General features: G+C 39.5%; 1 protein-coding gene across 4 annotated transcripts in view; it reads right to left on the reverse strand.

Annotated features, from left to right (window-relative positions):
- Positions 1 to 12,265, reverse strand: part of TMEM266 (transmembrane protein 266) — a 91,125-nt gene that overhangs the window by 29,616 nt on the left and 49,244 nt on the right. For all 4 annotated transcript variants that reach the window (XM_030013425.2, XM_030013427.2, XM_030013426.2 and 1 more), the window contains 2 exons: positions 2,824 to 2,880; positions 904 to 1,042 (listed from right to left, as the gene is read on the reverse strand). In XM_030013425.2, coding sequence (XP_029869285.1) covers positions 904 to 1,042; positions 2,824 to 2,880 — 196 coding nt within the window. The remainder of the gene's footprint in view (positions 1 to 903; positions 1,043 to 2,823; positions 2,881 to 12,265) is intronic.

The following is a 12,265-nucleotide window of genomic DNA, read 5'->3' on the forward strand; positions in this document are numbered from 1 at the left end:
CAGACTGATCAGCAAAGCTGTTCAACACATACTGCAATTCTTGATGTCTTCTGAAGCTACACAAGATCCTGAACTTTTCTCGTACACTTCAGTCAGAGGGCTACGACCTTTCTTCAACTCTGAAAACAGAGTTTCCTGGGCATCTAAACCCAAAATAACAACTTGACTCTGATCTTTCACACATGAGCAAAGCGACCCTTCATTTATTCCTTTTCCACCTCTTTTCCCTGTAACCTGAACCGCCTACACTAAAGTCCTTGCTTCCAGGCACAGCTACCAGTTCTGCCCTCTGCAACCTTGACTCGCGTGGGACTTTCTTACATCCCCTGGTGCTTCCCCACAAAGGTCTGTGCAAAACAATACCAATACACGCTTCATTATTATGCTGTACAGCACACCAGCGTTGCGGAGAGCACCTTCAGCATGGAACCCCCATGGTAAGAAAATGCTGCTGGAATCTGACATAAAAATTGTATCACAGACAAGAACTTGGAAAAGAAAGCCCCAAGACAGAGCTAGCTGTATGGAAATGGGGAGGGTGTAGTAGATATCAGAAAAGCAGATCGGAAGCAATTATTTTGCAGAATCAGGAATGACATCTGATGGCAAGAGACAGGAAGCAGGTCAGGGCATTTACTTTACAGGATAGGGGTTGTGAAGGTGCCTAAAGAAAAACAAACCAATCAATTATAAAGGCTCCTAGGGAACAGGAGATACAGTCATGAACTTGAGACCTACTCTCCTCCGTGGGAGTCATAACTCTCTTCTGTTCAGTACTTCTAAAATGTAAGAAGGAGAATGATAGAAACAGTGGTGGCAAGCAATCTTTTCTTATTTTTAAAATCTCTTTTTTTCCCAGCCTGCCAGGTAATTCTTGGAGTCACAAACTAAATCACCACTCACCATCAATGATCCTCTTCACTCTCCATATTCGTAGTGTGATAATAAGGCTGATAGCATCCCATGGGCTGCTGGGGCCATTAGCCACTGTTGAGGCCACCATTGGTGCCAAGGACAAGATTATGACAGCACCATCAAACACCTAGAGAGAAATCAGTTTTTTCAAACCCTTCCTAAAGATCATAACCCTGCCATTCCCGCTTGGGGTCTTGAAGGGCTCCCACTTTGCCCAAAAGAAATGCAATTATGGTACATTTTTGAAAGGGATATGAGAGGTGGCCAAGACACAGAAAGGCTGCATCCTTTTTAGGTAGCACAACAGAATTCCTTAGTGCATTTTATGAGGTGAGGAGAGATAAACTGTGGTGGGAGGGCAGTGAGAGAGAAAGGTATTTGGAAATACTGGCCAAAATCCCCAAGCAGAAGTGATAGCCTAAATGCTATTACAGCCAAAGAATTTTATTATCATTGGTATTTATTACCTGTTACTTGGCATAATGTCATCCCAAAAAAGGATACAGTCCCTGCCCATAGATCTTGCTGTCTAAATGAAGAGATCAAGAAGACAAGTAGAAAAAGATGGAGCAAAGAGACTTGATGGCTCTTGGCCACGTCCTGACTACACAACGTGTGTGGGAACGGCTGTGCATCAAGACAGAAAGACTCCCTGCTCTCACCTTTATTGGGCAGCTAGGTTTTCAAGGATTTTGACAACTGGGACTATTCAGAATGATTTGTATGACATTGGTTGCATTGGGATTAGATCAGAAAAGGCAATTGTGCAAAGTATTAGACAGAAATGCGTGAGCAAATACATTTCAGAGCAAACTGGCAATAGTGTTGTGTCTGTCCTACACTCGCCTAGCAGGGTAGAACAGAATACCACGTTCTCATTCCTACTGAGACCCTTCCCAGCTGCCAAAGATCATTGATTAATGGTCTGCATAAGGAGCCAGGACATAGTTTTTATAAGCACTACACATTCAGAATTGTGAATAACAATTCAGTGTACTGAAAAGAAACACTTCTTACTGCCACCATTTGATGTGCAGTGAACAATATCACTCCATTCCAAATTACCAAAATGAATTATCAGAAACTGCTGCATTTAGCCTGCATAATAAGAATCTCTGAATCAATAATTTAAGTTTCACTTCAGTGTTTTTAGCAAAGCAAGTTAAAAGGTTTACAACTTTATTACAAGCCTCTAGACTCACTTAAGCTCCGAGAAAACCCAGATTTTTTTCTGGTGCTTCCTGTGCAGTATTAGTTTATCAGACAGTATCAAAAAAGAGCTTTTCATTTTCCTGATCTCCAGATTTCTGCTCAATTGTGATTGTGTGTTACTTATAACACATGTATTTCCTTATCTACCTCTGCAACAGTATGCACATTCTACCTAATTTTTAATTTGTGCTACAAATTACAGTGTTTACCATAATTCAATTTAATTAAAAATATTTTCACAATAAAATTGGGGGGTTTGCCAAACCAGTATTTTCTATCAGAAAACTACACTCAATTTTTCAACCAGTTCTAATTTCAACTTGATTACAGGAATGGGGTTACACAAGTCACATGACAATTTTTACTCATATTGCTCAATATCTCAGGGTAACAGTATCAACAGTTAAGACTAGCACAGGTCTAACAACAAAATAAATAGACACAAAGTGCAAAAATGCCACAATCCCTCCCTTAATAAAATATTTCCAAATATTGCACTCCTCTGAGTCTCTCTCAGAAAAAGGGACTGCAACATACAGCTATGTATACATGCATATAATGGGAAAAATGTGCCATTTTTCATGCGAGTTAAAAGATATTGTATTGCATCAGGTCTATAACAAAGCAATCCAAAGCAGTTCTTAATATTCTTACTGTGTCTGCCTGGAAAACGGGACAAAAAGTATGAGTGCTTACCTCTATTTTGTTTTCAATGTAATCCCATATGCCAAGGACCACAATCCTCAAAATAGTCTAGTAAAATAGATTAGGGGAAAAAAAAGATAATGAATGTTATTGTAATTTTAGATAAACATTTAGTCCTTTATCTAATTAAGGGATCATTTTTTGTCTTACTTAAGCATTATGCATTTCTTCTGAATAATAATGAGGATCTAGAAATAGCTACACTTCTATACTATAAAAGCAGGTATTGCTTTCCAACCACTATATTGACTCAGTGAAACTTCCATAAGCAAGTTCAAATGTTCATCAGCCTTTCCATCCTCCTAAAATTTCGCTTTTAGACTTGTGAGATTTAGATCACCAAGCCACCCCACCCTCCTGACCCAAGCCTATATAACATCCACTGCGGGGCCCCCTCAGTTGGAATGGGAGAAGATTCTCTTCTCTTGCCATCTTTGATATGCCAGTGCTTACTATTTTCTAACAGAAGAGGCACTGCCCCCTCTTGATGCCTAAAGATACTGATATTTCATCAATCTGAAGAGCAGCGGCTCTTATTCTCCCCCTCTGGCTGTTGTCTTATTATAAAATCCCAGAAAGTCATAGGATAAGGGAGAAAAATATCTCTGTGATCCTCCTCTATGAAGCAAAACTGCTGTAAGTAGCATCAGTAGCTAGAAAAGAGGAATAAAGAGCACAGAATGAACCAATGGTGAATTCCCATTAAAAAAATCCAATGGCATCTTTCCTAATTTTTAAGCCAGTTTTGAGAAGATGCAATTAGGAAAAAAAAAAAAAAAAAATCAATCAGCCAGCTAATGATTGAAATTGAATTCACATAAACCCATAACTGGTAGGGATGTTTTCTGCCAACAGCAACATCAAGGTTAGATTTTGACAGACACTACAGACGCGAAGAGGCTAACTGCAGCTATGTGTCTTGCAAAGAAGATCAAAATGCTACTTTGTCCGCTAAAGAACAGTACTAATGACAGAGAGCTCAGCAGGCCTGTGTGTGAGGGATGACCATGCCAAGAACTGTGCAGAAAAAAGTAAGTGACTGTGATGAATATATGTATCTCCTCTTCATTACAAATACAGATACATTAAATCCCAACCAACTCTGAATTTATGCCAAACATAGCAGCACTAACTAATTGCAGAACAACACTGGATTTTTCAGTACTGTTCCTATCCACGGTTTTGCCAAACCCCATGAGCCCAATTGCCTCACTTGGCCCGGGATGACTATGCTGAGCTCTACCTTGGCACTCCAAACCTGGATAACACCACTTAATCCTGTTTTGCAGAGGGAGACATTGCTGTGGGAGATATGGTGCTTTCAGAGCCCAGCCTCATACCATCAATGAGCAGGAAAGTGAACCAGCCAATGCTTACTCAGAAATGGCGTATGTGAAACATTGGCCAAGTCTGGCTGAGAAAGGGAGTCACTAGCCAGAAGAGAAAATGCAGTGCACTCTTTCCTCTACAAAAAATTATGAGACTCTACGTAGACACAAAGAACAGCTAATGCGGCTGGTCTGTATTCCTAAAAAGAACATTTTACTTCCAAAGCATTTTACAAATACAACATAGGAATAAGGCTCACAGCAATTTCCTTATTAACCTGTATGCTCGAGGTTTACATGTGGAGGAAGAGATGGATAACAGTAGCTCCTCAAATCCCTTAGTGATTCCAAATTCGCCAGCATGATGTGATGTAAGTGCAAGGTGTAAGTCACATGCTGCTGTACAACCAAGGCACTCCTGCAGCCTAAACGCAGGCCCTCAGCAGCATACTTTCAGACAAAAGCATCCCAGCTCCTCTGCAAGCACCTCCCTCACTCCCCATTGAGAAGCTGCACAAAATGCTTAAGGACAAGTTATTCATGAGCCCGTAACTTCAGCTATAGGAGTTAAGCTGGGCTCCACCACAACAAACTCCACAGCAGGCAGCCATCGGGAAATGCATGAGGAAAAGCAGTACCTTCTTTAAAGCTTGGGATGCTACCCTTCCTACAGCAACCCTGTTGACAGCATAGAGAAATCTGGCTCATTTTCTTCCACACTTAGGCAGCATTTATGAAGTGCTAGGTCAATAAGCAACTAACTAAAGGATGGCTGAACAGTTAACACCTTTACAGTAACTGATGGTGAAAATCTTTCTTCCTTTGCACAACTGTGCACAAAGGTATTTCCACTGAAATAATAAGGCATATCTGCACAAAGAAAATAGAAACTCTGTCTCACAACCCTAAACACGATTTAACATGGGGCCATTGAGGGAACATAAAAAAGGATTTTCCTTTCTGCCTTTTTAATTCCTCACTGCAGTGTTTAAATCAGACTGTGCTACTGTCATATTAATGGGTCTGAGCAGTTCCAAGGGCTGGAAGCTAGCACAAATGTTTTCATTTTCAGTCTGCTGATGTGAATCAGCACAAGTCAGCAATGACTGGAAGTCTACTCGGCAGACATTTAATGCAGTAATGGTTGTTGGTACTACCTCTAGCACATAGGTCTCCTCCTCACAAAAAATGCCTTAATGATAAGCATCTTTGCTCTCAGCTAGAGCAGACACACTGTAGGAAGGGAGAGTGTGAGGGCAGAATGAACACAGCTCCCCATCTGAGAGACACTCTTCAGAACAAACTGGGCACAACTAAGGGTTAAGCTTTAAAAACATTTGTTCTGTATGGAAGGTCTTAAAGCTATGCACCTGCATTGTCACTCTTAACAAAAAAACTCCCATCACCACTGAAGTGACAAAAGCCACACAAGACAGCTTTTCCTTGGTGCCTGGGGGGAACCGGCTGCCCCAAGAAAGTAGCACGAGTGAGTCACAGACTGCGTGCATCTGCAGACACAGGTGCCATACGCTTACTGCTCACTGGCCAATCTTCGCTAGCGGCAACTCCAAACTAGGTTTAGCTTTCTCTGCTCTCTGTTTCTACAAAGCACGAGATCACATCCACTGCTGCTGTCATAACTCTCACCCAGAGGAGTCTGAACCAAGCAAATTTGGACTTCACTGGGCAAATCTCCCTGACTGTTCAATATAATAAATACTTTGACTGAAATCAAAGCATTGGTGTTACTTACAAACAACATTTTATTATTTTTCCTAAGCAATCAAAGATATCTTTCAAATACATATTGCATTTGATTGTGTACTTTCTCTGTACAGAATTTAAAAAATGAGAATCTATAGCAGAATCTGAAAAAAACAGAGACAGAAATTAATAATCCAGAAAACTTCCTATGCACTGTACACGGACCAAACTGAAAAATGCACATGAATTGGAAGAGAATTGCGACTGTAACATTCATCACAGACAAAACATAAGTGTTACTCACAACTCTACCATTTGTAGACACAAGAATCTACAAGAAATAGGGAAAAAATGGAGAAGCGCTGCTGCTTCCTACTGATGAGCAGGCATTTTTCAGCACTGTAGCAAATGCACACACATAGTTTTGCATTACACTACAGGCATTCTGCATTTTTGGACACACAGATTTGAAAGCAAACGTTAAATGTCAGTGAGAGTACTTTTCTGTTAAAGGCTACTGCCAGCTTGGATTTTTGTACTTGAGAAAGAACGCTTTAATGTTTCTTTACTGGATATCTTTTAATTAGAAAGTCCTTAACATATATATTTTTTTAATTATATCAGAAATACAATTTTGTTTTCTGAGTAAAGCTAAATTATTACATAAAAGTCTGTCCAGTGCACTAATAAAAGGTAAATGACTGAACATTTCTGTTAACTTCTTTAAGTTGGAGTAAACCCAGATAAAAGTAAAATTTTAAACCATTTTTCAGACAGAAATGTAATTTCAAAGTTGACAGTGTCCCTTAGTGACACACAGTTGATTGCACAACATTAACTGTCCGCAGTGAAGTTTATGAAGAACTGTGTGATGCTGCAGGTTTTCTCTCTGATTTTGTAGGGAAACCTGGCCAAGTCCTTTGCTGAGCCAGCCGTGTGAATTCCCACAATCTGCATGAGCTAGCTACATTTGTCAGCTGACTGCAATGTACATTAGGTAATTTTAAATACTTTTTTGCTTGCACAGTTAATATACAATTTACTACTCAGTGACTCATTGTGCCAAATTCATCTGTAGTGTAAAGAAATCAAAAGGAGGCAGCACAGGAGGTGAAGCTGGCCCACCAGGTTTAGCTAACAGCAAAGGAGAGCAACTCTGCATTTCGAGATAGGGTAGTGATTGTACAAGAGCTAGACAGGATGGAGTGGGATGGAAAGGGTGTCTTTAGAAGAGCCCTTCCTTCCACTGCCACAAAACTAATCCATCTGTTGCAGTGCGTCTGTACCTCTAGCTTGTACAGAAACTCCAAAGATCAAGCTTCTGCCTTTTGGATGTGTCTCATAGGACCAAATATTTATTGAAATCTTTCCCAGAAAGAACACCTTGTACCCAATCTGTAATTTATAGCCTCTCTGGTTTGGGTCACTCCACAGAGGCCGTAGCTCATTCACTGCTTAAAAGAACCTTCTTTTGCCATCTTCTGGTGTACCTGTCCTGAGATACTGCATTAGCTGTTCTAGTGCACGCTATCCCCAGGCCACCAGAGCACGGAGGAACATGTTAGCATCTTTAAACTGAGGCGTCCTTCTGTTTTCAGTGCATATGCATCCTCCTCACATGGTTTCTCTTCAATCAAGGCTCTGCAAGGAAACATATAACTACTCACCTCACCTCACATATTACACAGTACAAAACATTCCCTGTCTACTGTGCTCTGTAACTGCTGTGGCTCTATTAGCACATGTGGTCACATAGAAATAATTAACTGCAAAAGCTTGGTGACACTTAGACATGAATGCAGTATATTCTTTTTCACTGCCACCATCAATACTATTATGGTATCATATACGCACCTTTGCGTAAACACTGTAGTTCTATATGTTCTTATCTTCTCCCATAATATTTGTTCTTAGAATATGGAGAAAAAGAATTAATTTTAAACTAACAACTCTGGATATATTTGAAAGGGCTTTTCAGGAATATAAATGGCTTACTAGAGACACAGTATACTACCATAAGGTAAATGCAGATTGGATAGAAAACTGGTCTTAAGCAACCCTGCATCAGAAGTTCCCCCTGTGCATGATTACACTAGCACTAATTCTTATCTTTGAAATGCACTGTGTAGGTGGTGCTGGACTGTCACTATGAAGAGATGAAAGCACAGATAAAGCACTGATAGAGCACATCATGTAAGTCAGGTATATTCTTGGAAATGAAGTGGGCAGACTGGCATTTCAGGAGGGTGTCTGGCTAAATTCCTAGACCTCTACAAAACCATTTTCCCTGGTAACTACTGTTTTGTGAAGCAAGAAGAGTGGTTAGAAAAGAAATTTCACAGTGTATTAATTTTTTTACACACTAGCAAAAAAGGAAGCTTAAATATACCTTTATAAATTACATTAGTATATACAATCCATATCTTTATTCCTAGATCCCTCCTAATCAATCCCTTTAAAAATCAAAACATACACAGTCAGCAATGCAGTGCGTTTATGTACCATGAGAACAGTTGTGTGTGCATGGAATGAAAGTAAACATCCAGAAAAGAAGCCTCAGCTTATGGAAGAATTACAGAATTAACAGAAGATCATTATCTTTCTGCTCAGCTGTTTGAAGCTCACAAAAAATGTAATAAAAGTAAAATAACTGATTTCTCTAATATAAAATTATGAATTTGTTATGAAACATGTATATGGGAAAGGCATTATTTTCCCATAGTTCTGTCAGTTGGGATGTTTTTCCTTTTTAACAGAACCCCAATAATACGGTCTTCCTTAGGAGGTTTTATTCCTTCCAAGGATTGCTATTAACAAGGAGTAAAGTGTCAGACTACTGCAAACACTTCCTCTTAACATACAGGATGAGGAAAGTCTCTGGGTTTTTTTTCCTCCTAAAAGTGAAAATCCAAAATGCACTTGTGAGCTACAGCTAATAAAACAAATTCTTTTTCAGCTAGGACCCCAGACTTACTCTACTCAAATTGAGAACTCATTTCTTTCTTAGACACAGGTGCAGGAAAAAAGTCACAATTCCGTGAGTGCCTAACTTGAAGCACATCAGAAGACTTGGTTACTCCCAGGGAAACACTCAAGTGCTGAAAGCTAGCAGAATGCCTGAGTGCTTGGCTGACTGAAGCACATACAGAGCAATGCAAAAAACTAATATCAAGAACTCAATTCTTGCACGCAAACAGTCTCATCAATCTTAGTGGAAAAGCAGAACTGAACAGCAGCTACAGAATCAAATATTTGTGGCAATGTGATAAGACTATTAAAATACAAGCAGACTCCAATCCACTTACCAAAACACTGTGACATTCCCCATCTTCCTTTTCTCAGCCAACTATTACCAAGGCTGAAATTGCCCTCTTGATAGGGTGCAACCCCGGCCTTGCCTTGCTGTTGGTACTGGGGTTTCCCCTCCCCAGTGTCTTTCTCTTCTCTTCTGTCTTAACATCTGGGTAACATTTCGTGCACAGACAATCATAGTGATGTATGTAAACAGAGACAAACATACACAATCATCACCACTAGTAAATCCTGTTCAAATACTTGGAAAAACGCAAAAAGAGCTGATGTGCACGCTTCACTTGAATAAGGATATTTTAATGTTGGAAAGTCACAGACAGTGACAGAGAATATAAAATTAACAGAGTGCAATAAATTCCTTTAAGGCTTGTAACTATAACACAAGCGTAGAGAGACCAGGAAGATGCTGTGAGAGTAACTACTTAATTTTGTTGGCAGCTGTTCTGCTGGCATTTGCCAGCTGCTGGCATGTTTGTCCCCTTCATTTTAACCAAGCAGAAAGCCAGTGCCTGTGTAACTCCAACATGATAGGACTGTAATTACTTGCAATGCTTCTGTAGCACCAGCTTCTAATCAGTAATATTCTTCCAAAACGTTCAGATTTTGTGCTGAAAGTTTTCTGGTTTTTAACTACTCTTCTACAACTTTGTATTATTTGTTCTCTAAGTCTCAGTTGAGGCCTTTCTGAAGAACTGTGTATCCACACTTACAACTAATGGGAACCAAACTACAGAATAAATAATAAACGTCCAAACTTAGGACATGGTACTTGCTATGGGAACAACCCTTTCTAAACACCAGAAACCCTGAATACTTGGCTTTGAGGAAAAAGGCACTGACTGAAGGACTAATCAATCCTCAGCAGTTGTCTGTTACATCCAGGCAACCTAATTAAATGTGCTCATCTCTGGAAAATCATCCTGGCATGAATAGTCACAGACTGCAAAATCTCACTACAACACACAATCTTCCCAACAAATAATTCCAAACAAAGATAGCTGACTCATGCTATTGGGAATCAGAGGGCAAAAAATCCCCTGAAGGCACCAAAAGAGTAAATAAAATTAAGATGGATGAAAAAAAATGTGATCTGCAATTTTTGCAATATTTCATAACCTCTTGAAAAATCAAAGTTTTTGATTTGGATGAGAAAAAGTTAAACCATCTGTTTTTCCTCTGATGAGACACATTTCAACACAAACAGATGTGCTGTTGCTCATTAAACCAACCTGGCACAAGGCCAACCCCAGCAAGCCCGGTAGGAAAGGTACACCTTCATTCTCTTCCAGATCTGTGGTCTTTGAAGCACATTCAGTTGCTCTGTGGAGCCACCTCTGCTGCTTTAACCCAGTCAAGGGCTCTGAGCTGCCAAATGAACCAATACCCAAAAATCTACCCTCCTCTGTGCACCTTACATGGCTGCCTTGTGGCCTCATTTTTCTTTGGTGTAAATTCAAACCATAATCAAATAAGTGAAGGAAGATACTTTGGAAGACAGGAACAGATAATAAAGTCAGTGGTAAGAGGTTTATAAAAAATGAGAACAGCAAGTAAACAAAGACAAGTAGTTCCAAATACCTAATACAGAGAGAAAGAGAAAAGCCAACACAGATCCAAAATTAAGATGGTGAGTCAGGCAACCAGTTCAGGCTCTGTGAAGTATTTCTTTTCTTGTTTTCCTGCAAAACACTTATGAACCAGTTCATCCACTTCTGTGGGTACTCTGTCTCAGTAGAACTGAAACAACTAATTTCCTCCTCGAGACAGATGAGTACTGGCCTTAAGGATCTGTCTGCACTGCCCCAACCAACCAACCAAAAACTGTCAGTGTATGAACTGAACTATGGAAGCAATACAGGAGCAAGGCACTGCATTCAGGGTTTGAGAAGAGTGGTTGGTAGTACAAACGAATGAAAACAGAACTTGAGACTACACCCCAGCAGAAAGGAAATTGAGGGGAGCACAGGAAAACTTTTTTGCGGAACAAGCTCCAGAAAGTGATGAAGATCAGGTGAGCGTGCATGTGCAGCCACGCTGCTAGCAGCAGAGTTACAAGGTGATCCAGTTGGGATGCTCAGGATTACAGGCAGCTCCAGGGTGTTAATCCCCACTGAAGAAAGATTCTGGGGGAGAGGGGAAAGTACTTCTTTACTGGGAATGTACTCCATCTAGCAAACCCAAGTCTTCGAGAATTAGGATGTGCAATTCACAAAGGAAAGGCTCTGCAAAATTTTTTAATTGTTTAAAGATCCTTTTTTTTCGGTCACATTACATGTATCCTACAACCCACAATCACCGTCAAAGGATGGAGATAGTAATTGTATCTATTTGTGTAACTGCAGCGCCAGAAGGCTAGGATGCAAAGCAGTCTTGAGACCCCTGCCTGTTATCAAGGAATCCTTTCAGAAAGTACCCACTGACAGTCTGGCAACACAAGCTAGAAAATACCTGTTATGAGTAGAAATACAAACTAGAAATACAAAGCGATATATATTAATATTATATATTAATAGAACCATGAAAATAAGTGGTAGTATAATATGGTGAGTATGAATTCAACACAAATGATCTATCAAATCATTTACAGATATCACGGCTCCTTGTTTTTTGATTTTTATTTTGTAACCTTCACTTAAATTTACCACAGAGTGAAGACTTTAACACCTGTTTGGATGATGATATTTTCTCCTATGGAACTAGAAAAAAAACCTTTTAAATATTTAAATCCAAGCAGTCTTCCAAGTTAACAAACATAAAATGGTTTTTTGTGACAACACATTATGACCTGAAAAAATAGCCTTAAAAATATTTTCAGATATTTCAGGAGTAGTCTAAATGTCTCAATGCCAATGACTTCTTTTTGGAATAAAGTTGAAAACTACAACAGATTATCCCACTTTGGTCATTTGTTATACCATGACTACAGACTCTTCCAATGCATACATTCATACAAATTTTTGCAAAGAAATTCACCATTTGTTTCATTCTCTTATTGTGTCTATATGCAGCCACCTAGAACATCTCTACATAAATTGAGAGAGGAGATAATTCCATTCTTAAAACAAATCTTTTTGTAAAAAAAAAAACAA

Source organism: Aquila chrysaetos, chromosome 5 (assembly GCF_900496995.4).
Source record: "Aquila chrysaetos chrysaetos chromosome 5, bAquChr1.4, whole genome shotgun sequence".
In the NCBI taxonomy this organism is placed as follows: Eukaryota; Metazoa; Chordata; class Aves; order Accipitriformes; family Accipitridae; genus Aquila; species Aquila chrysaetos.